Source organism: Mesoplodon densirostris, chromosome 4 (genome assembly GCF_025265405.1).
Source record: "Mesoplodon densirostris isolate mMesDen1 chromosome 4, mMesDen1 primary haplotype, whole genome shotgun sequence".
NCBI classification, from domain to species: domain Eukaryota; kingdom Metazoa; phylum Chordata; class Mammalia; order Artiodactyla; family Ziphiidae; genus Mesoplodon; species Mesoplodon densirostris.
The window spans coordinates 16,403,878-16,429,717 of NC_082664.1; the positions used below are offsets into that span (position 1 = coordinate 16,403,878).

Below are 25,840 nucleotides of genomic sequence, written 5' to 3' on the forward strand. Positions count from 1 at the left end.
AAGCAGTATTGTAACAAATTCAATAGACTTTAAAAATGATCCACATCAAAAAAATCTTTAAAAAATGTATATGTGTGTGTGTGTGTGGGGGGGGTAATAATGGAATTCAACTGTACTGATATAAGATATGGTGGAAATTTAAAGATAGGGAAAATGAGGACTTGGCCTTGGTTTGATACTAGATCATTAATAGATATGTGATTTTCTCCCATTCTGTGGGTTGTCTTCTTTTTCTTGACAGTATCTTTTGAAATACAGAAGTTTTTAACTTTGATGAAGTGCAATTTAACTATTTTTTTCTTTGGTTTCTTGTGATTCTGGTGCCATAAGAAACCATTGCCTAATCCAAGCTCATTTAGAGTTATACCTATTTTTTTCTCCTAAGAGTTTTATAATTTTACTTCTTACATTCTGAGTTAATTTTTATACATGGTGTAAGGTAAGGGTCCAACTTCTTTCTTTTGCAGGTGGATATCCAGTTGTCCAGCAACATTTTTTGAAAAGACTGCTCTTTCCCCAATGAATTGTCTTTGCATTCTTACTGAAATTCAAATTGATCATAAGTATACTGGTTCATTTCTGGATTCTCAATTTGATTCCATTGGTCTGTATGTATACCCTTATGCCAGTGCCAGTCTTGATTACTGTATCTCTGTAGTAAGTTTTGAACTTGGGAAATATAAGTCTGCCAATTTTATTATTTGTCAATAGTTATGGCTACTCCAAGTCCTTTTCATTTCTATGTGCATTTTAGAATCAGCTTGCCAACTTCTACAAAAAAGCCAGCAAAGATTTTAACAAAGATCGAGTTGAATTCAAGATCTATTTGGGGAATATCACCATCTTAACAATATTAAAGTCTTCCAATCCAAGATCACAGATGTCTCTCCACGGCTTTAGTTTGAGAAAGGTTGTTTTTACTTTGGTTTACTTACCAAGCCAACAAATAAGCTGTGCAAAATATAAGGATGCAAGACAGTGAACACAACTCCCCACAGCCTCTCTAAAAGAATTTGTATAAAGAACTGTAGCCTTTGACTTCCCAGTTAAATAGATGTCATTCACAGTTAGAGAACAGAGAAAAAGTGCTGAAATTTATACAAGAATCTTTATTCGTTTCTCCATTACATCTGTAAATTAACCTAACTCTTCAAAATCTTTATACAGAGAATAATTTTCAAAATTTACAAGGCTTTAGAGTCACATGGAATTTTTTAAGAGCACTAGCTAACAGAGGACGTGTATAGTAAACATTAGGAAGAGTGGCAAATCCCCAGCCAAGCACCACCTGCAAATCAGCTGGGCAGCAAACACAACTTCAGTGAGCAAAGTAGAAAAGTGCTCTGACAGGGGATGGGTCACAAAGAAACAAAGTGCCTAAGAAGAGGCCATTTGAGGCTTCAAAGCCTGGGCCCTTCGAAGTTGGGCTCAGCCCAACTTTAGAATGCAAAATAAGCAAAGATCCTTCCACAGATTCCAACGTCAATATCCATCAACAGAGGAAGTTCACATATTCTTAGGAAACCAGAGCACAGAAAGGTGAAGGTCAGCTAGTGAGTGGCAGAGCCGGGTTTAACACGCGAGCAGTCTGTCTCCCTGAGACCGTATTCGTGATCACTAGGGTTATTATACTTCTATGATACATTAAATGGAATAAAACATGTTACAAAGAAAATCATGTGGTGTAATTCCTTTATATAGACATACATATGTACATATAAATATACAGATAACTCTAAACAGAAAGGATGGACATGTACATACATATAAAAAAAATGCCAAGACTACAGACGTACACCAGTCTGTAAATGCAGTGCTTACCTCTGAGGAAGGCAGTGGGCTGAACGAAGGGGGAATTTTCCTTGTTCTCTCTGAATATAAAAACTCCTCTTTACTAAGAGTCTTTCACAGTGATTCCAGTCCAACATCATATATTAAGTATATGCATTTACAGCCTCTCCTTCTGGAGAGTCCGTAAAAATGAAGTAAAGAACTTAAAAATGGCACAAATCCTTAACATAGAGCAATGGATTCCAAATTGGGTCTCTAAGAGGATAATCCACTTCCTCCACTGAGGTGGAGGAAGGAAATATCAGAAATTCTATTATATTAGAAATATTTTTATTTCTATACTCCTTAGAATTCTATTTTTACATGTTCTAACATACATATCAATAAGAGCATTTGAGTGTGTATGTGTAAACTAAATACATACATTTAGCATACACACTGAAAAATAATTTTAGAATACAAAAAACTGTATGGTCAGAAATCTGGAGATCCCTGATTTAGAGATGGGGGTTAGGAAGGGGATCATAGCAGATGAGATTTCAACCACCTCTGGAAAACAGAAAATACACGCACAAATACTGACCAAGCAAAAAGGCCACAAACGAGACGCTGGGAGAACCACAAGTAAGATGCAAGCAGGAGTGACATATTCATTAAGGCAACAAATATTTACTAAGCTCCTACCACATGCCAGGCACTGTTCTGGGTGCTCCAGAACAGCAATGAACCACACACACACACACCCCACCCCCACCCCCACCCTGGTCAAAGAACTTATATTGTGGTGGTGAGGGGAAGGAGATGAGCCTCAAAAACAAACAAATAAAATACATTTTATGTTGATGATATTTAAAGCTCCAAGTCTGGATAAAAGTATCCAAACTATGAAATTATAAAATATATATATTAGATGGCAATAAGTGCTATGGAGAAAAATTAAGTTTTAGAAAAGGGGGCTGGGGGACTTCCCTGGTGCTCCAGTGGTTAGGGCTCCACGCTTCCACAGCAGCGGGCACAGGTTCTATCCCTGGTCGGGGGACTAAAATCTCACATGCCACGTACCGCGGCCAAAAAAAAAAAAAGGAAAAGAAAAAAGGAAAAGTGTCGTAGGGAGTGTGAGGCTTGGGGGGCTAGGGAAGGCCTCACAGAGATGAGCAAACTATGTGGACATCTGGAAGAAAACATTCCCAGGAGAGGGCAAAAGCACCTCACACATGCTCTTCTCTGAATGCTCTGAAAGAGAAACACACCAAGTATGTCTGGGGAAGAGCAAGGAGAACAAAGCGTGGCACAGGTAATGAGATGAAGGAGGGCTTGTTTTACTTGGGAGTGTAACAGCGGGTCAACAGAGGGTTCTGAGCAGGGGAGGGCTGTGATCTAATTTACAGCTGGAAAAGATCACTCTGCTGCTGTGTGGAACAGACAGCGGAAGGGGAAGTTTGAAAGCAGACAGACCAGTAAGACACTATTGCAATAATCAAGGCAAGTCATGGATGACGGCTTAGACTAGGATAACAGAGGCAGAGGTATAAGGGGTGAGTGAATTTTAATATATTCTGAAGGTAGATGATAGGATTTGCTGAAGGTGGAAGGAGGTAAGGAGGAAAAAGGAGGGGATGAAGAAGGAAAGGAGAGAGAGAGAGAGAGAGGAAAGGAAAAATAGCAGTAAGTTTGAAAGAAAGAATAGCACAGGTTTCTGGCCTGAGCAACTGGAAAGGTTGAGCTGCCACTAACTAAAATGAGGAGGACTGCAGGAAAAATAAATTGGAAGGGAAGATGTCAGCAGTTTGGTTTTAGACAAGTTTAAAAGGATTTATTATACATCCAAGATGAAATGTGGAGTGTAGTTGGATAGGAAATAGGAATTCAGGTACAAGGTCCAGGCTGGAGATAACTAATTTGGGAGTTGACAGTGCTGAGATAGAGATATTTAATCTAGATGAAATGAACAAAGGGGCACCCAATGGTGAGAGGTTGGAGCAATGAGCAAAGATTTCAAAGGATGTGAAACAGAAAACAAGCTCTTCCAAATGGTATAGGCACAAACATTTAAAAGATAAAATTTCTGGGCTTCCCTGGTGGCGCAGTGGTTGAGAATCTGCCTGCGCAGGGGACACGTGTTCGAGCCCTGGTCTGGGAGGATCCCACATGCCGCGGAGCAACTAGGCCCGTGAGCACAACTACTGAGCCTGCGCGTCTGGAGCCTGTGCTCCGCAACAAGAGAGGCCGCGATAGTGAGAGGCCCGCGCACCGCGATGAAGAGTGGCCCCCGCTTGCCACAACTAGAGAAAGCCCTCACACAGAAACGAAGACCCAACACAGCCAAAAGTAAATAAATAAATTAAAAAAAAAAAAGATAAAATTTCTTAATTTAAAAAAAAATATTCTTTTCTAAAGAAACTCAGCAAATGATATGGGGAGAATCTAGGCAGCTAGTGGGAATGTTTAAGTGCCCCCCAGGGAAATTCCTCTGCAATTTTAAGCCCAATAAAGCAGCTCCTTATCTGCTTTATTTAAAACAAAACCTGCCCACGGTAAAGCTTACAGCCCATGCCACAACACTAGGTAAGTCTTCGTACTGCCTTTTCTTACACTAGTAACCACATGTCCAGACTTCTTAAAAAGAGTCTGCAAATGAAAGTGCAAAAACACCAAACAAACACTGATAGAAAACTATCCATTAGGGGACAAAAGAGAATTCTCTAAAAAAACCCCCAAAAACCTCTTATTATGTTCTTCAGACAAATCTGAAATGATCCTGTATTCACAAGATACTATGAAAAACAGAACAAGAGAGAGTTTGTGGAAATTTAAAAATATGCCTGTATTAAAAAAGAAAAAATAGGGGGACTGAAGAGAAAGTCAAGAAAATATTCCAGAGTAGAACAAGATCAAGTTAAGATTGAGGAGAGAAAAGGGAGAAAAATCAAGGCAGGAAATTTATCACCCAACTAACAGAATTTCCAGAAGAGAACAATGAAAAGAAAGAACAATTTTTTAATAGAAATAATGTAAGAGAACTTCCCAGACTGAAAGCATGGGTTTTCAAATTAAAAGCGTGCATAGGGTATCCAGCCCGTAAGTAACTAACTAGTACCTAGACTTATCACAGTAGATTTCAGACATCAAGAACACATAAGAGTAATAACCTATAATGGAAAAGAATCTGAAGAGTATGTATGTATGTGTGTGTGTGTGTATAAATCAATCACTTTGCTGTATACCTGAAACACTGTAAATCAACTATACTTCCATTAAAAAAAAAACAAAGACAAAAACACAAAACAACACAGAGAAAATCCTAAATATCCCCAGAGGAAAAGCCCTAGTGTAAATAATGGAATAAGAATCAGATGGGCTACCAACTTCTCAGCATAAACATTAGAAGCCTCAAGATAATGAAGTCACACCTTCAAAGTCTTTTGAGGATCAGAATTCTGTACCTAGTCGAAGTATCAATCAAATACTTTCGATTTCTAAGGGCTCAAAAAATTTACCTCCCATAGTTTTTCTTAAGTTGCTTCATGATGTGGTGACAAAACAGAAGACTATACTGAGAAGACAAAGTGGGATCCAGGAAATGCAGAGCAAACTCGGGGGAGGAGTAAATCCTGGGATGACAGCCTTGAACCAGACCTAGAGAGCAACCAGTGGGATGAGCAGCAGAGGACAGAGGCTCTAGGAGGAAGGCACCTAAGAAAAAAGGGAAACCCCAAGATTTAATAGGATAAAATGATAGACCTTCAGACTATAATACAAGTAGGCAATGCAAGAAGGGGGACAAAAAGAATCAAAGAAAAACAAAACACTGTACATAAGGAGAAAAATGTAAACAACTCTAGGGAACCCCTAAAGGAAGAACTCTAGAAGATGATGTAAACTTGGCCCTGAGAAGTACTTTTAGTCTTAATGATTTAAACATTGCTTACTGGTTCTCTACTTTTACAGTCAACCTACAAAGCATGGTAACTGTAACTAGAAAAACAGAACAAAATGTAAATTAGATCTTCAGCAATACAAAAGTACGGGTGACAGAATTTAGAAAGTGGGGGGATGAGAAAAGATGTATAAGAATTAAAGGACATAAATATCCTTATCTTTCAGGAGTCAAAATATACTGATACAGTTAATCAGACAAGAAATAGGTGTATTACTTAAAATTATAAAAGTAATCCATAGGCAAACTAAAAATAGTGAATTTACTACATGGGCTTGGAGGCAAGGAAAAGTGAGAGTTAGATACTGATATACTGTAGCAAGAAATCAAAACATAACATCTGTAGTCGGTGAATTAAGCAACAGTGGTATACAAAAATAAGCTCAAAATGGATTAAAGACCTAAATGTAAGGCCAGACACTATCAAACTCTTAGAGGAAAACATAGGCAGAACACTCTATGACATAAATCACAGCAAGATCCTTTTTGACCCACCTCCTAGAGAAATGGAAATAAACACAAAAATAAACACATGGGACCTAATGAAACTTCAAAGCTTTTGCACAGCAAAGGAAACCATAAACAAGACCAAAAGACAACCCTCAGAATGGGAGAAAATATTTGCAAATGAAGCAACTGACAAAGGATTAATCTCCAAAATTTATAAGCAGCTCATGCAGCTCAATAACAAAAAAACAAACAACCCAATCCAAAAATGGGCAGAAGACCTAAATAGACATTTCTCCACAGAAGATATACAGACTGCCAACAAACACATGAAAGAATGCTCAACATCCTTACTCATTAGAGAAATGCAAATCAAAACTACAATGAGATATCATCTCACACCAGTCAGAATGGCCATCATCCAAAAATCTACAAACAATAAATGCTGGAGAGGGTGTGGAAAAAAGGGAACACTCTTGCACTGCTGGTGGGAATGTGAATTGGTACAGCCGCTATGGAGAACGGTATGGAGGTTCCTTAAAAAACTACAAATAGAGCTACCATATGACCCAGCAATCCCACTACTGGGCATATACCCTGAGAAAACCATAATTCAAAAAGAGACATGTACCAAAATGTTCATAGCAGCCCTATTTACAATAGCCCGGAGATGGAAACAACCTAAGTATCCATCATCGGATGAATGGATAAAGAAGATGTGGCACATATATACAATGGAATATTACTCAGCCATAAAAAGAAATGAAATTGAGCTATTTGTAATGAGGTGGATGGACCTAGAGTCTGTCATACAGAGTGAAGTAAGTCAGAAAGAGAAAGACAAATACTGTATGCTGACACATATATATGGAATTTAAGAAAAAAAAATGTCATGAAGAACATAGGGGTAAGACAGGAATAAAGACACAGACCTACTAGAGAATGGACTTAAGGATATGGGGAGGGGGAAGGGTAAGCTGTGACAAAGTGAAAGAGCGGCATGGACATATATACACTACCAAACGTAAGGTAGATAGCTAGTGGGAAGCAGCCGCATAGCACAGGGAGATCAGCTCGGTGCTTTGTGACCGCCTGGAGGGGTGGGATAGGGAGGGTGGGAGGGAAACGCAAAAGGGAGGGGATATGGGAACATATGTATATGTATAACTGATTAAATTTGTTATAAAGCAAAAAATAAAAAAATAAAATAAAAAAAAAGAAACAGTGGTATAAGCATATTATTACAGACATGGAGAAGATGAAAGAAAGTCATAAACAGAAGCATTTAAAAGTGGTGGCCTCCAGGAGAACCAGTGTGGAAAATAATGAAGCAAAGAATGTTACTTGTTATTTTAAATTGTTCTATATTATTTGATTATTTTCTAATCTATCAGCAGGTATTACAATGATTTGTTTTGTTTTTCCAAATTTTCTACAGTGAGCATATATTTCATAATGTACCATATTTTACTTTAAATGTAAAATTTTAGGGCTTCCCTGGTGGCGCAGTGGTTGAGAGTCTGCCTGCCGATGCAGGGGACGTGGGTTCGTGCCCCGGTCCGGGAAGATCCCACATGCCGCGGAGCGGCTGGGCCCGTGAGCCATGGCCGCTGAGCCTGCGCATCCGGAGCCTGTGCTCCGCAACGGGAGAGGCCACAGCAGTGGGAGGCCCGCTTACCACAAAAAAAAAAAAAAAAAAAAAAAAAAAATTTTATTCAACATATACCAAATAGGAAAAATAAAAGGAAATCCACGCCTAGGCACATTGTAGTGAAACTGCAGAACATCAAAGACAAACAGAAGATCCTGAAAGCAGCCAGAAAAAGGACAGATCACCTACAAAGGAACAACAGACAATTAGAATAACAGAAGTCCACGCAACAATCATGGAGGCCAGAAGACAATGGAATAATATAAACAAGGTGCTAAGAGCAAATAACTCTTGTTAACCTAGATCTGTGTACGCAATAAAGCTAGCTACTGCACAAGAACAAGGAGAAATGAACACTCTTGTAGGTGAACAGACTATTGGGGAAATTTATCACCAACAGACCTGTTCTAAAGAAACTTCCAAAGAATACACTTCAAAATACTTTAAAATATTGGAAAATGACAATCCCCAAATAACATTCAAGTGATATGAGAAAAAAAAAACAATAAATATGTAGGTAAATGTGAACAAACACTGCCTGGGTAAAATAGTAATGGTGCCCAATTTATCCATTAAAAAAAGGACCAAAATGAAAACACTGGAAACATAATGTAAAGTCTGAGGGGGTAAAACTGGAGCTAAGGTATTCTAAAATCCATTTACTGTTTGGGGATGGGGTCAGAATACTAACTTCTGGAATATTAAATCTGTATGGTAAAATTTCAGTGGTAACCAATAAAAGAACAGAAACAGAGTTTAAAACAGTACAAAATAAAGGAGAGCTGGGCAATCAACCACAATTACAGTAGTGATCAATGAATCTTTAAAAAAGACAAAAAAAGGTCAAAAAATGAAAGCAGGCAAATACAAACCAAAAAAAGGTGACAGAAACTAGTCCAGCTCCATCAATAATTCTCATATATGTGAATGGTTTAAACTCACACAAAAAGCAAGCTCAGACTGAATTTTAAAACAGTAATCTAGCTTTATAATTAAGAGATATGTATGCCTAAAAAGGTCAGAGAAGACTGAAAAATGCATGAAGCACAGATATATGAAGCAAATACTAACTAAATAGCTACATTAATATCAGACAAAACTGAGTTGAAGATAAAAGCATCATTTAGTACGTAAAGGATGACAGATACAGATAAAAGGTTCAATTCATCAGGAAGAGGTACCTTCCTGATTCAATTCATCAGGATAATTTTAAGTATAGATGCACCTAGTTTAATAGCCACAAAGTCAATGAAACAAAATCTACCAGAAGTACAGAGAAATGAAGACAAATTTGTCATCCTGACAGGCAATTTCAAAACCCTCTCAATCACTGGTAAGTAGACCGAAAACTTAGCAAGGTCAAGATCTGAACAATATTAACTGTAGAGCTTTGTCTACCAAATGCAAAATTCTCAATTCAACAATTAGAGTCCACTTTCTTCCAAAATGCACATGAAAGATGTACAAAACTGCCTGCCTTAAGTCTTAACTATTTTCATAAATGTATGTATTATACAGATCACATTATCGGACCACAATGCAACTAAGTCTATAGTATATAATTAAAAAGATTAACAGACAAAACCCAAAACTTCCATATACTATGAATTAAAAACACTTTTAAATAACTTATAGTTCAAAGAAGAAGATCATAATGGGAATTAAAGATAATTAGAATGATAATGAAAAATGTATATATCAACATTTGTGAGGGCTTCCCTGGTGGCACAGTGGTTGAGAATCTGCCTGCCGATGCAGGGGACACGGGTTCGTGCACCGGTCTGGGAAGATCCCACATGCCGTGGAGCAGCTAGGCCCATGAGCCATGGCCACTGAGCCTGCACGTCCGGAGCCTGTGCTCCGCAATGGGAGAGGCCACAACAGTGAGAGGCCCACCTACCGCAAAAAAAAAAAAAAAAAAAATTGTGACATGCAGCAAAAATGGCATGTCAAGAGAACTTCATAGCTTAAATGTTTACATTTTCAAAATAAAAAGGACAGGCTAAGATAAATTAGTAAGAAAAAATATAGATGGTATATTAAAAATAAGAGCAGAAATCAATGAAATAGGTAACACACCACAAAAGAGAATCAATAAAGCCAGAATTGTTGTCGTGATAAATCTTTGAAAAGACTGACAAAATACACTTCTAGTGACAGATTAACCCAAGACAAAAAGAGAGATAGCAAAATATTTTGAGGTGGCTAGCCCAGTAAAAATACAGAGGTCAGAAAGATGAGAGAACACTATCAACAACTCATGCCATCACACGTGCATAGATTTTTAAAAACCTGTCACAGGGCTTCCCTGGTGGCGCAGTGGTTAAGAATCCGCCTGCCAATGCAGGGGACACGGGTTCGAGCGCTGATCAGTGAAGATCCCACATGCCGCAACACAAGCCTGTGTGCCACAACTGCTAAGCCTGCGCTCTAGAGCCCGCAAGCCACAACTACTGAAGCCCACGTGCCTAGAGCCTGTGCTCTGCACCAAGAGAAGCCACCACAGTGAGAAGCCCACACACCGCAACGAAGAGTAGCCCCTGCTCGCTGCAACTCGAGAAAGCCCGCGTGCAGCAACGAAGACCCAACTCAGCCAAAATAAATACATTAAAAAAAAAAAAAAAAAACCTGTCACAGACAAAGCTACAAAACAGTGAGTAAGCACACTAATTAATGACTTCACAGTGTGTCACTTCACGCTTGCAAACAAATGGTACCGGTAAGAGTAGTAACAGTCCTCATCAGTAGAGATACCTGATACCTTTTCAGTTTTTTAACCTTTTACTTTAAAACAAAGCGATGATACAGAAAGCCACACAAAAGTAAGAGTTTAATGAGTTCTTATAAGGCGAAACACCCTTATAACCACCTTCAGATCAAGAAAATAGACTATGTAAGCTACCCCACAAGTCTGCCTTCATGTACTCCAATATAATCAGTCCTATTCAAAAGTAACCACCATACACCTTTTATAGTAATATCTACAGTTTGTGGTTTTATCACACAAGTGTACGTACCTAGACACTATAGATTAATCTTGCCCCTTTTGTCTTTTAAGTCTTTTAATCTAGAATTCTCAGGCTGTTTGACCTATACAGTGCCCCAGAGCGGGTACTTTGCCTGTTGCACACTCATGGTGCAGCAATTAACATATTCCTCTGGCCTCTGTACTTCCTGCTAGCTGACTGCTGCATCAGAGCCTTGATCACTCAGGTTCAAATCCTCTGGCAAGACTAAGGTAGTGTTTTATTCTTTCATTGGGAGGCACAAAATGGCTGATTTTCACTTTAAAAACCGTTTTAGTAGCCCTTAATTATCAGTGCCTAGATTCATTAATTCACCGTTAGTTGGGAAAAACCACTAGAATTCTACCATTTTGTTTTCACTTCTTAGCTAGAATAATTTTAAAAGATGCTTCCTTCATCTACTATAACACAAGGGGTAGCAAACATTTTCTATTTTAAATTCTGTGGGCTTTACGGTCTGTTGCAACTATTCAACTCTGTGGTTGTAGTATAAAAGCAGCTACAGACAATACATAAACAAATGGGCATAGTTTACTTCCCATAAAACTTCACTTACAAAAACAAGTACTACCTCCTATACTACTTTGATACCCAGTGGTACCATCCTTAAAGGAAAGACAGCATAAATGCTCAATTACTTTATTTCTCTGGTTTCCAAGACAATGAATTAGTATCTATTATCCTCCAAAAGGACCAATTGTTTACTTAAAAATGCCATCATGAAATCACAGATTCAAAACTGTTTGACAGACTTCAGTTCACTGCAAATCCTTACTAAAGCTCAAATCCCAGTTTCCAACTACTCTTCACAAATTGGCCCAGTTAGTACCTACTGGCTACTTTAAGGGTTTTCCCATTTTCAGGTCCATGATTTATTGGAACTGCACATAATGCTGACACAGCAAATTACACACCATAGTCAAAGACTTCTTTAAAAAAAGAGAGAAGAGACAAATATAAGATGGAATCGTTAAGGCTTCACAATACAAGTAAATTTGAGATGAACCTGGAACAATTTAAAGGACACAGCTGACGAGGAATGAACAAATGTATTCCAGCATTGTAAAAGTATTAAGTCATGACGAGCATACAGTTTTGGTGGGGTTTTTTAATCAGATCTCAGTAGAAGAGGAAAAGAACTAGACTCTTTCCTGATGGGAACAGAAGAAACAGGTTGGAGAGCAGTGGAAAATGGCTGGGCAGGCCCAGGGACCAGAAGCTGCCTAAAGGCCAAGCTGATGACATCAGTCCTAGATAACGCATAGCAGGGAGAGAAGCTATAAATGCTCTCACAGAAGAGTCACATGATCAGTCACACTTCAGACAGGAGAGTCTGTGCAAGAGTTGGGGGTGGGAGGTTGAGAGAAAGGAAGCAGAAAGATCAGCTGGAAGTATGTCAGGCACAAGGGGATAAAGTAGTATCACTGGGACAATAAGGCAGTTCTGGCAGGTCAGAGACAGGATGCTCAGAGAGGGGAGATTTAAAAATTTCAAGTTCAATAGAAGAGGGGTAGGATTAACAAAAAGAAGAAAAGGAAGAATGTAGGTATGTATGTATCTTTAAGTAGAAGCTTTCTAAAGACTGGCAATTATTAATGCTAGGTGACTGGGTTCATGGGAATTCATTGCACTATCTTCTCCACTTCTGAGAACACTAAAAATTTCCCTAATGATAAGATTTTTTTAATTCTAAAAAGTGTAGGTATAGACTTTCCTCATGGTCCCTTATTCTACTTGGGGGCCTATTAAGCCCTTTTCTCATAGTATAACCAACATTTCATAAATACCCACTGGAAAATATTTAATGCCTCATGAAAAAAGTGTAATAGGCAATGAAATATCATTTAAATTATTACCTTGACTTTTGTCTATATTATCTCCTTTTGTTTCCTCTTCTTTAATGGGGGAACTTATTCTGGGGGCCCTGTTTTGCCCCTGGACCATTTCTGCTAGCAATTCTTCTTGAGAAGTTCGAGTTCTGGGGGCAACTGGAAGTGTCTGTTTCTGTGAGACTTTCATATAAAAAGCAAAAAAGATGGAAATCCAAATGAAGTAATATTTCAAAACTCAACAGTGAGTATCATATTAAATATAAATGCCTCCTTGGGTTTAGAATATGAGGAGTGAGAAAGAGTTCACAGACACCTCATTTTTCCTTATAATATTCTATGACTTAGCTACCCATACTTATGTAAACAACATTTATACATTTTAAACTACATGCCATAAATACACTGCAGCACACATGTATTCATTTTTAACCAAATGCAGTCTGGGTTCTGCCTCATGGTTCTATAACAATTTCAAACTGTAATCTAGATAACCTAGGTGAAGAAAGAACTTCAATGCTATCTCTCAAAAAACTTGGAAAACTCTCCAAATACAAAAGCAGGAAATTAAGGTCACAGTGGTAAGTCTAAATTTCTCATCATTGTAAACACTCAATATTGCTGACAGACCAAAAAAGAAAATGTAAACAGATGAATTGTTATGTCAAGTGTTGGCCTTTGCCTGATAATCCTTACCCTATAAGCCAAAAGCTGTTTATGTTCAGGGTTAAATTAGGGATGAGGAGAAGTAAGGGGACAGGTGACTACCAGGCTCAAAAGTTGCTAGCTTACAGTTTATTTCACTTTAGAAAGGGGTCATATAAAAAGATGCAAAGGAAAATAGAAAAGCAGAACAATGCGAAATCCATAGCAAAAATAAAATTTAAAAATTTAGAGTGGGTAATCATCACAGCTTATTAACAGAAAATTTTACGTATTGGCTATAGCACATGGGGCACAGAGTAATGGGTTCTACTGAGAGGAAAGAAACCAACCTGTTCATATACTAGACAAATATTTCTAACTTCAGCCTCTTAATATTTTCAAATTTTGCTCCCTTTTAAATAACATAAACTCATATCTAATGTTGACTCTAATGCTATATATATGAAAAGTCTCATATTTATCAAAACTCCCTTTAAGATTTCCGTTATATATTTCACATACATTAGAAAGAGGGGGTAAAAGGCATTACAGTTGCTCAAAGAACTAAGTTCCACTGACAGTCGAGAAAGCGTCTCAAACTGGTCAAATCTCCTTTTAATCATTCTCTGAACCTCACCTTGGTCCTGACATCTGGCAGGCATCTTTATTTTATCACAACTTGAGGAGCAATCATCTATAGCTTACTCAAGACTTAGAGAAATCTCTCACTTAATGTCAACATAATACATTTAAATTACCTGCAGAGTAGTTAGTTGTTTTTGTTACGGATTCTTGAGCTTCAGATATAGCCTTCAAAATTAGATTCTTGTTAGCTTGTTTGGAAGGTGGAAGTGAAGGTCTAAAAACGTTAAGCAAGGTATTCTGATTAAATTTTAGATTTGAGTTCTTTACACGCTAGCCACCCATCATACCTTTACTACTGCCTTCTCTTAGGTTTGGAACAGACGAGCTGTAGTTTTTAGGAAATGCCAACTGGATGAGAACCTTACAACGTTTTAAAATAATGAATGTGGATCAACCTTCCTCCCACCCATATTACAGTTTTTAATATTCTTTGCAATCTTCTCCAATTTTAGGCAACTTCTCTTTCATTAACAGAAGTGTTGCTCAAAAACCAATGGAAAAGTCTTACATGGTACTAAATTTGTATTTTCATGATACCCTCTTCAAGGAACCCAGAAGACTCCACCAGGCGATGAAAAATGAATGTAGACACGTTCAGGTACCTCCGTTCAGGTTTCGCGGGCACTGACACGCTGCTGGAGATGCTTCCTGTACGGGACCCACAATCATCATCTTCCTCCTCCTCTTCTCCATCATGACTGAATTTTTTTACTTTAACAACTGAACTTACCACAGGCAACTTTCTCTTCCGAAAGTTTTCTTCCTGCAATCAGATAAATTTCCACTTACCTAGTCTCAGAAAATAAAATTCTACTACAGAATACTTTCTTCTTTTCAAGAAAAAGCCAAGCACATTAAGAATTCATGGGCTATTTCCCTGGTTTCTTATAAAAATACAAGTAATATCTCCAATAGCCAACCTTTAGCTAAAACAAAGACCAGTGCTTTATATTCATTTATAAAGAGCAGCATACAGCACTGTTGAGGAAACCAATAAAATGGAGTTACTCTATTGTTTACTAGCAGTTGCTGTGAAGGATCTAATACTGACCTAAAATCCTTGCAAAACGATAAGGTAAGGTTAAAGCTATCTCAACGGTTAGCATCCAGGAAAGTAAACAAGATGTAAAATATCTGTAGCCAGTTGTGGAGAGAAAATCTGACGTATTATGTTGAGCAGCACAGAAACCAGTTTAAAACAAACTTGCAGTATGTGTTCAGTTATTCCATGTACAATTTAGTATTAAGAACTGACAATTTTCAGCCTAATGAGTCAGAATTTAAAAGTATATACAAACCTCAATGCTCATCTTTTCTGAGCTGTTTCTGAAGAAGGGACTATAAGTCTCTTCTAAGCTGTTAAGCACTTCTGGTTCACACAAACGTCCTGTTTCATATATCCGGCTAGTCTGAATATCGAGTTGCTTGGCAGCATGAATACTGTTTTGCTGCTGTTGAAACTGCAACCTGTTTAAATGAACACCACTGTCTGCATTTCGACTTGCAGGTGGTCGATAAATTTCAATAGAAGGGCGAGAAGAACCATACGTAAGTGTCACTGTAGGTTTTTTCTGAGATAAGGGATTCTCCTGCACAAAATTGAGGTCTTCATCAATGAGATCATCTGGTTCTGGCTTAATATCAATCACATCTTCAGAGGGTGCCGGCTCCCTCAAAGGTTTCACTGTTGACATTAGTCGGGTTGCAGCTCCATCATCATAAGTCTGTCTGTTAAAAAAGGAAAACAAAACCAAAAAGGGTGTGTTACCAATTTAGAGCAGTATCTTCAACTCTTCAAAGGATATTTAGATACATCCTAGTGAAAAAGTATGGATGCATTCTTTTTTTTAAACTTTGATTTACTACATTTTCTATAAAAGGTAATCATACTTTGGTCTTATCCTTCATTATTTTATTCCAAAAAACTGCTCATGACCACCTCATTTCCAAAAATGTCTGAAAACAGCAATTTAAAGACATATTAACTAACGTAAATGTCACATACACACACCCACCTGCCCACAGGTCTACACAAGACTCTTACCTGACGTTAGTGGCTTTCTGCTCCTGTGAACTTGTAGAAACCCTAGATTCTCTTTTTTCAGGTCTAGTGCTAGAAACTGCAAGAGGTGGCACTGCAGCTTCATGCCTTCTCTCATCTCCTCGACTGAAACTGCTCTTGTTTGAAGGTACATTACTGTCAAAGATGTTGGTATCGGAAGACTTTAGACTAGAGGGGTCTAGAAAGAAAAACACATGGTCCCTTGAAGCTATTTTTATTACTTTGAACCTCCCCCTTCTTCACCACCAGTTTTAAAGCAATAAGTATGTGTTCTTCCACAACATTTGTAATGGGTGAATATTATTCCATACATAGTATTATAATAATATATCTAATTTATTATTACTGGACTTTCAATTTTCAATTATAAAACACTGAAATATCCTTGAAGCTAAATCATTGCACACATCCATAATTACTTCCTTAGAATAAATTGCATTCTTTCCCTTCCCTTGTTCAAATCATCTGTGAATTATATTAAGTTTATTGCTTTTAAATTCATAAAAATGTGGGCTTCCTTAAAAACTTCAAATGAACTACCATTTTCAAATGTATGGGTTTTTCCCCCAAAGCAGTATAAATGACTTCAGAAAAACGATCATATGCTACAGCAAATTCCACAAAAACCCAGACGTCATCTTTATGAACCTTACCAGTTGTTACAGAACGAAGTTTATCTAATACACCATGAAGCCTAAAAGAAAAAACAAACCAAAAAAGTTAAAGCTTCCGTTAATCAAGAAACACTGGATTTCAACTGTCACTCTAAATTTGATGACATTTTAGATCTAGTCTTCAGATAAACACTGACAGATGGTACTGAATGGAATTTAATGGATAAATAGGATTAAAATTAAGTTTTACTTTTTTTAAAAAAAAGGCTGTACATGAATATTGTGGAATAATCAAAAATCTTATTTTTTCATCACTATTTTCAACATCTAGCCTCTGCAAAAATAAGGGCAAGGATTATCATCTGACCACACAGCGCTGATCCACAAAGAATATCATTCCGTTTCAAAAGAACTAAAGATTCAAGGTCGATAAAAGGAGATAAAATACCATAAACGTAATGTAACATTAATAAAATTGCTTTAAGCACAGTTTAAATTTATTTTTTATCTATTTAGATGGTTTCTGGAAGAACTTAATCCTGAGAGGTGAAAAAACTTTAAAAATAATCTCAAAATATACTATATCACTTCACTATAACTACTGTTTTCAAAACTAATGCTGTAAACAAGCCACAACCTCAATTATAATATAACCTATTTTAGTAGTTATGTACAAGGCAAAACTGTCTTACAATCCTTCCAGGAGGCCAGGCATCCTAAAAACACCAGAAATACCTCATTATAATAATGTTTCACCCAGAACCCAGTCACATGCCACTATCCCCTAGGATACAGTTATCGCAGGGCTCCAAAGAATCAGAATAGTCTGTTTGTGGCGGGTGTAAATGAACACTTGAGAAAGCAAAGTGTCAAAACAGAGACACCATCACTCTTACCAGTACATGATAAAGAATAAAATTTATGGCAAGATGAAAGAGTTGAATTAATGTGATTTTAAATTCAAATTCAGTTGGCAGTCTGCTTATGTAAGAAATTTGTCTAAAGCACTCCCTCAAGTTATCTCAGAAAGGATCTACTAGGTCAATGTCCCATATTACGTTACTGGGACTCAAAGTGATCCAAATGTTGAACCAAAAGTCTAGTCATAAAAAATGTACATGAAACAAAACAAGTACCTGGACCGCTGAAGGATTTAAAAAAAAAAAAAAAAAAAAAAAAGGCAGTACTCTTGATAATGGTTAATTTCCCCAGTCAAAAGCACCATGATCTCTCTTTTTTTGGTAAACTCTGGGGACAAGCCATAATAAGTGGGTTAGGTCACCCACACTGTAGGAGTGTATGTACCAAAACATTTAAGGAACAACCACTGCACTCAATGTTCTTCAAAAATGTGTAATATAAACCCAGAGAATTCTGTGCGGAATTTCAAGAAAGCTTCACCGGAGTTATAAAGGATACAGTTGCCCACTGGGGCCAAAATGCCTTTAAGACAAACTCTGGTTTAAAGGCAAGTTAACCAGTTTCATATCCCTCTTATTGCCTATCTGGTCTCCCAGTCTCTTGCCATTCAAGTTAAGCAGGCCACTCTGCTCATGCAACTTTTGCTCCATCTGTCAACTTGTGCTGCAACTGGTGGTTCCCAGTGAGGACCTTTATATGATCCTTCCTGCTCTCTTCTCAGCCGCATCATTACCCTCCCCCAGCTCTCTCACTCTACCTCAAACCTGGTAACAGAACCTGGCCTGCCTTCATAAATTAAATCTCATGCTTTTAGTCAGTATTCTCAACCAAAGGAATATGTGGTTTGAAAAAGGACATTGAAAATTAAAATACTGATTTATGTTTGAACACAAAGTTGCCTATTTCAAAATTCCAGACTTCAAAAAGCTCCAAACTAAAAAAATGATTTGATATTTTGTCAAAAAACTTTGCCTCCTAAGTTAGCTGACTGAAAAAAGCAATTCAGGAAGTCAACCCAGTCCAAAAAAACATCTATAACTGCTTTTGGTGGAGGGAAAGGAATGATAACATGCTGAAGTTTACAAAAGAAATGTATTAACTACAGTCAACACATACTAAGGACTTGTTATGGGCCAGGCACAGCTGTGAGCACATTACATGTATCAGCTTATTTAATTTTCACAACCACCCTATAAAGGTGATTTACGATACCCATTTTGCAGATGGAGAAACCAAGGAAAGAGGTAGATCCAGGATTCAACCCTGGCAGTCTGGCTCCAGAGGCTGTGCTCTCAACGCTCACAACCTGCCTCACAACACTGAATCTGACTCTCCTGTCAAGAACCTCTTTTCAGACAGAACACCTACTCTTGACTTGAGCCAAACTGTAGTCTGAGGGGTAAATATTCAGAAACATACCATACGGTGAATCGAATTGTGTTGTTCCCTAGAAACAGGGACAGGTCCTCTGTCATTTGGTCCTGACTTTTCTTGTTGGCCACCATCACCATAATGTAATCAGGAAGTTCTTCATCTATTTAAAAGGAAAAGTATATAAAAACTTTTTATGCTTTCCTTAATATTTTCTTCTACTTGAAGCTGATGTGCTTGAAAATATAGATGTAGTTCTAAGAATGTCAGCTCTAGTGGAATTATGCTGGACAAAAAGTATAGCTTTCTTTCTCTTTATTCCATAAGTACTTCAATTACTAGAAGAACAAGAGCTAGAAATAACTAATAAATATTTACAAAACTAGATATTCTGAATTACGGTATCAAACTTGAGAGTGCATTCATTTCCTTTAATCTTTTTTTAATAATGCTCATTAACTTCAGAAAAGCTTCCAGAAAGCATACTGGACACTTCTCAAGAATAATACTGAGTTTTGTTCAGTTTTGTGCGTGTTTGTTTCAAAATGACACTCATTTCTCAAGGAACACCTTTATCCTTGGTAAAGGCAGATTTTAATTAGGGTAACAAACTTGCAGCAACATCAAATAAACTAAAACCACCCCAAAATTATACATCATTTAAAAAATTTAATCTTAAGATTAAATGATTTCTACTCAACTCATTGTTTCATTCTTATACCCTCCTAACAGTGAATTATGAGGGTGAGGTCTAGGACCAAAAACAAACCCAAAAAACCCAAAACCACCACAATAAAAAGATAAGAAAGCAGGGCTTCCCTGGTGGCGCAGTGGTTGGGAGTCCGCCTGCCGATGCAGGGGACACTGGCTCGTGCCCAGGTCCGGGAAGATCCCACATGCCGCGGAGCGGCTGCGACCGTGAGCCATGGCCGCTGAGCCTGCGCGTCCGGAGCCTGTGCTCCGCAGCAGGAGAGGCCACGGTAGTGAGAGGCCCGCGTCCAGCCAAAAAAAAAAAAAAAAAAAAGAAAGCAAAAGCTATTTATCAGGAACTTTGATCCCTACCAAAAAAAATTCCTTTAGATTCTTTGATACCTTAAATATTCACATTTCTATGCAGGCAGAAAGGTTCATTTCAGAACTACTATCAGACATTTGTTTCAAGAAGAAATATCAAAAATCCAGTTCAAGAAAAGCACAAATACACTAAAGCCCTATCTACAAATGGAAACAGAGAAATCAGAATACTTGCTAGAAGCATGCAATGCAGTGTGAGGAGATAAAAGAACAAGTAGCCAGTCATTTGCTGTTTTGTTTGTAAAGAATCAAAAGGATCCACTGCTTTCTGGCAACATTAGTAAATAAGCCTCACAGCTTATTTACACAAAGTGTCCCTACCATGGGCTGTCACTGGTAACCCAGGAAAGGAAAACAAAGTTGGGGTGCTTTGGCAGTCTTGACAGTTTTTCTTCCTCATAATGTCAGTAATGAAAACAAATAGGCTGTGCTTTCGGACACTATATATTAGTTTGCATTTTATAAAATTTTATGTAAATGAGATCAGCAGTTGCTCTGGTACAGGGTGGGGACAAGGACAGACGGTAGGGAAGGATACAAAAGAGCCCCAGGAAAACCCAAAAGAAAACTTTTGGAAGTGACAGATATGTTCATTAGCTTGATTATGGTGTATACATATCAAGACACAGCAAACTGTAAACAGGTGGAGTTTATAACAATTATATTTCAACAAGGCTGTTAGAAATTCATAACATCGTTCTCTCAGTAGACACAAAATGAGAAATAAGAATCTAATGAAAACTTAACGTGTTCCTGGGACTTCCTTGGCAGTCCAGTGGTTAGGACTCGGTGCTTCAATCCCTGGTTGGGAACTAAGATCCCGCAAGCCTTGTGGCACAGCCAAAAAATAAATAAAATAAAGTGTTCATGATACATTCCTACAGAATTCTAATAGCATTCTCAAGTTCATCTGAAATCTATGTACTGAAAAACAGTAAAATGTTGACGGTTCCTGCAAGTTCATACTTCCTAAAATGTGAATTTAAGACTGCTCTGAATTATAACTGCCATCTCACTAAAGTACTCCATTTTAAACAAACACACAAATGAAACCGTATCAACTCTTAACAAACAGTTGCTCATCTTTATATCCCACTCAATGTCTTGAAAATAGATATTCAAATATTTACTAAAGGATTGTTTCCATAAAAAGGTTTCCAGTACTCCAGCACAAAGGGATTAGAAAGTCACCCTTTTCAGGACAATGACGCATATACATTCAAATAATTAGGTAGCTAACTGTTAACAAATAATGTATATTTCAAATAGTCTAGTGGTGATCCCTGTTTACCCACTTAATCAACATTTATGAAAAAATCTGGTGCTCTGCTAGGCCACTGAGACACAACCAATATGAAGTCTCTGCCCTCAAGAAACTTCCAGTCAAGAAGCAGAGGCAAACAAGTTGAGAAGCTGTGCTAATATGTTAACAGCTGGGACAGATGAGTTCAAGAGGAGCATACAGGAGTGACTCCTATCCTTCTGTTAGCTCACCAAGTTTCTATTATGAAGCAACCATAATAGAAACATCAAGGACCCAGATGTCTTAAACCTCCTTAAATCTGCTGCTGACCAGCTGTATTTAGCCCTCTCAAGACTCCATTTCTTTATTTGTAAAAAAGTGAATTACCTGCCATCCCCACTCCAGCATTGTGTTCAGGTACAAATAAAACTCTATGAAAATATTTTGAAAACTATAAAATACATGATATCTTTACTACAATTACACTTCACATTGGACTACGTCAAGCTTGTAACCAGGTTTTTAATAATAGGCTCAAAATTCTTGGTTTGAGGTTTCTGATAAATGATAGGAATCATCAGATTGAATTTAGACCCAATTAATATGTGTTTATGTTTTCATGTGCTAGAATTAAGAAAGTTCTCGGGCTTCCCTGGTGGCGCGGTGGTTGGGAGTCCGCCTGGCGATACAGGGGATGGGGGTTCGTGCCCCGGTCCGGGAGGATCCCACATGCCGCGGAGCGGCTGGGCCTGTGAGCCATGGCTGCTGGGCCTGCGCGTCCGGAGCCTGGGCTCTGCAGCGGGAGAGGCCACGGCAGTGAGAGGCCCGCGTACCGCAAAAAAAAAAAAAAGAAAGTTCTCACTGTAGGTTTTCTGTGGATTTCTTTTTGACCCAAAACAAGCTCTTGGCACAAAACTGGCATCCATTAAATGTTGAATGAATAAAAGAAAAAACAATCCTGGTTCAGCTTCATCTTTAACCTGTGAGTCTCAATTTTCTTATCTGTTAAAGTCTTACAACAATCCTGACAACAAGTAATTAGTATGTGCCAAACTACCATCTGGTCTCAGGCCCCCTTTACACTATTGAAAATTACTGATGATCCCAAACAGCTTTTACTCATGTGCACATATCTACTGATATTTACCATACTAGAAACTGCAACTCAGAATTTTTAGATTTCTTAATTCGTTTAAAATAATACAACTATCCCATAAACAATAAACCTGTTTTATGTTGTTCTAAAAAAAGAATGTGAAGAAAATCTGGTCTCACACAGGTATGCAACTGGAAAAGGGGTATTTTAATACCCTTTTCAGATAATGTGGATATTCTTCTGTGATACTACACCAAAACTCAACGAGTGGTAGTTTCTTGAAGGTAAGCAGCAATATTGAAACTGAAAACTGTATCAATGACCTTTTTGTACTCTGTTACATGAAAATCCATTGATCCATCCTACACTTTTAATGGATCTTTCTTATCCCTGTACAATTTTAAAACATTCATGCATTGGTCATTTGAAAAAATACTGGTTCACTGAGCTATACAAACCACTGGCATACGGATACATTTCATTATACAATATAGAAGAACCATTTGCTAATATCACCACGCTGTCAAATTTATGGAGGAAGACAATTTTTCCAAAATTCTGACTTTCATTTGAAAGCTCAACTTTGTCACTGGCAACAAACTTTACTAGTTCTTTACCTTTGCTCACTTTCAGGAAAATGTCTGCCAAAAACCCAAATTATGTAACTAGCCCGTTAGTCTTCCTTAGAAGTTAAAAATGATGTTCCAAAGGGTAAAAGGGGGGAGGGGGGTGGATAAATTAGGAGTATGTGATTAACAGATACAAATTACCATAATAAAATAGATGTGCAACAAGGACTTAGTGTATAGCAAAAGGAACTGTATTCAATATTTTTTAATAGCTTATAACGGAAAATAATCTGAAAAAAGTACATATATATATAAAACTGAATCACTTTGCTGTACACTTACAACTAACACAATATTGTAAATCAACTAAACTTTAAAAAATAGTTCCCAAAGAAACAAAAGAAAAACAAATTCCATGAAAAAGGTGGCCAGGTCAGTTCTCCACTCAATCCCACAAATTCTTTGCCTTAAGACAACCCATACGAGTACTTCCTATTTTCTAACGCCGCATGTTAAAAAGATGTAGTTAGGGCCAGGGTTTAAAAAAATATTTTACTTCATCACTTACATTCATAAATGAAACTGGCCTCTTTTTTTTTTCTTTGTAATTGCAAGTGGAAGGGTGGTGAAGAATACGATAATTTCTTGTAAAGTTTGGTGTGAGATACTGATTCGGGCTAAGGTACCAGCAGTTTTACTCACCAGTTTTGCACAGTCCAAATGTCAGCACGGTGAAAATGGCAAATACCCTGTCAGTATTAATATGAAAATAGTTTTGACTTCAGAGACCCTTGGGGTCTCCCACACCTGGAGAACCACTATCATAAGTGGTAGCTATTATTTTTATAGGCGGCACCAGCTTTGGAGCCAAACAGACGCAGGTCTCAATCCATAAAACCTTGCTCAAGCCAAGCACCCAAAGCCTGTTTCCTTGCTTGTACAACTGGGGATATTACCACTTACCTTCCAGTGTTCTCCTGGGGATTATCATGACCTAATGCATATACGACAATAATTAAGCACAGTGCCTGACCCAGAGTAAACACTCAAATTATAATTTATAAAAGAATAAAAAGAAAAAAGACACATTATCGTCGGGAGGTAAGAAAAAAAGGGGCAGGAAAAATAAAGAGATCTGAAAATAAAACTCACTGAACCACGAGAGAGGCAAATGCCAGACAGCATCTTTCATATGCAAAATAATAATTCTGAAAAATGAAGATCAAGAGGAAAGGAAAGAAAATAGGAAAAACAATAAAAAGCAGACAAATATTAAGGAAAATATGAAAGAGCCTCAACAGAGGAAGCTAAACGATTTCAAAACACCCTATTAGAAGGGATCTGGAAAAAAAACCAAGGTTGCATATAAAGCTTTCAATGGAAAGATAGTACGGAAAAGAAGTAACCAGGGAGTATCAGATTCGAAGGTAAAAGGGCGTCTCTCCAAAGTCAAAGGCATGATAGGAAAAATGCATTCCTAAAATTAAATTCGCTGCAAATTCTAAAGTCTATTAGGCTAACAACAGAAGACTTACCAACGTAAGCTCCTAGTTCTTGCAATTTTCCCTTAATGGCACTCTGAGGGAAGAAAAAGACCATAGTGCGCGTGAGAAAGGCGGCCCTGGGAAAACAGACCGACTGCAGCGCAGAGGCAACTTCGCGAGCGCGCACACCTCCTGCCCCCACCGGCGCCCGAGTCGGGGTGGGGAGACGCCTCGGGCCCCCCAGCCCCACCCCGGAACCCCTCCTCCGCGGCGCCCCCTCCGATTCCCGGCGGCTCCTTCTTCAGCCGCAAGCCCGCTCTCCGAGGCCCGAGGCGGCCTGGCCGAGGAGGCGCTGCTCGCCGACCCCGCGGCCAGTCAAGAGCGCCGGCGACGAGCAGGCCGCGGCGTCCAGGCCGGGCCCCACACCCCCCGTTACTCCTGACAACCGCTCGCCCGCCCGCCCGCCGAGGCCCGGCTTCCCGCCCCCGCCCGACGCGGGCCTCACCCGGATCTTGCGGCTGATCTCGGTGCCGATCTCCATGGCTCCGGGGCCGGCGGTGGGCTCAGCACCGCGAGGGGTTCTGCTTACTGGGAGCCGGAGTCCAGCTCCCAGCCCGCAGCCTCACCGCCTCCAACGCCGCCGCTCCCGGCCGCGCGCTCTGCGTGACCCGCCCCCACCGGCTCGAGACAAGTCGAGCGCGCCTGCGCCTAAGCCTGCGCCTGCGCGCACTCGGGCACGGGGAGCCGGCACTCTGGCGACCTCTGCTGGCCGCGAGGAGAGCCGCGGTAAAACCTTAGAATCAAAGTAAGCGTAGAGAGAGGACTCTCCTCTCCATATCTGCTAATGCCTGAAGTGGTCTCATTAGTTATTAATTGCTGCATAACAAATGACCGCACACATTTACCATCTTGTGGTTTCCATGGGTCTTGAATCTGAACACAGCTTAGCTGGATTCTCCGCTCAGGGTCTCATAAGGCTGCAGTTGAGGTGTCAGGAAGGCTGTGTTCTCGTCTGGAGGCTTCACCGAGGAAGAAGCCACCTTGAAGCTCATTTAGGTTGTAAGCGGAATTAATCTCCTTGCAGCTTTATGAGTGAGGGCCTCAGCTTTCTCCAGGCTGTTGTCTGGAGGCCACCCTCCCGTCAGAGATGTTGCCCACACTTCCTTGCCAAGGGCTTCACCAACATGGCTGCTCACTAAATCAAGCCCGGGAAGAGAGGATCTCAGCTCAGGGAAGGCCCAGTCCTTTTAAAGGCTTTCATTTGATTAAGCCAGGGCCTCCCAGGGCCTGACCCCCAAATCAACTGATTTAGGGTCTTAATTACAAAATTAGATTGCAAAATCCTTCATCCGTGCATGTTCATTAGCTGCAAGCAGATCACAGGTGCTGCCTGCACTCAAGGGGAGGGGATTACAAAGGGTGTCAACAGCAGCGG

At 38.9% G+C, this 25,840-nt stretch overlaps 1 protein-coding gene across 8 annotated transcripts in view; it reads right to left on the reverse strand.

Annotated features, from left to right (window-relative positions):
- The window catches only part of ZC3H14 (zinc finger CCCH-type containing 14), a 42,840-nt gene extending 17,766 nt beyond the window's left edge, over positions 1 to 25,074 (reverse strand). For 4 of the 8 annotated variants that reach the window (XM_060095743.1, XM_060095742.1, XM_060095740.1 and 1 more), the window contains exons 1-9: positions 24,911 to 25,074; positions 24,457 to 24,499; positions 18,988 to 19,102; positions 16,687 to 16,727; positions 16,016 to 16,211; positions 15,270 to 15,699; positions 14,574 to 14,734; positions 14,085 to 14,185; positions 12,709 to 12,864 (exon numbers count right to left, since the gene is read on the reverse strand). In XM_060095743.1, the coding sequence (XP_059951726.1) occupies positions 12,709 to 12,864; positions 14,085 to 14,185; positions 14,574 to 14,734; positions 15,270 to 15,699; positions 16,016 to 16,211; positions 16,687 to 16,727; positions 18,988 to 19,102; positions 24,457 to 24,499; positions 24,911 to 24,946 (1,279 nt within the window). In that variant the 5' untranslated portion in view covers positions 24,947 to 25,074. Of the gene's footprint in view, positions 1 to 12,708; positions 12,865 to 14,084; positions 14,186 to 14,573; positions 14,735 to 15,269; positions 15,700 to 16,015; positions 16,212 to 16,686; positions 16,728 to 18,987; positions 19,103 to 20,760; positions 20,842 to 24,456; positions 24,500 to 24,910 lie in introns of those variants that run through there. The other 4 variants (XM_060095744.1, XM_060095741.1, XM_060095746.1 and 1 more) reach the window with 3 other exon arrangements.
- Positions 25,075 to 25,840: the final 766 nt, after the last annotated feature.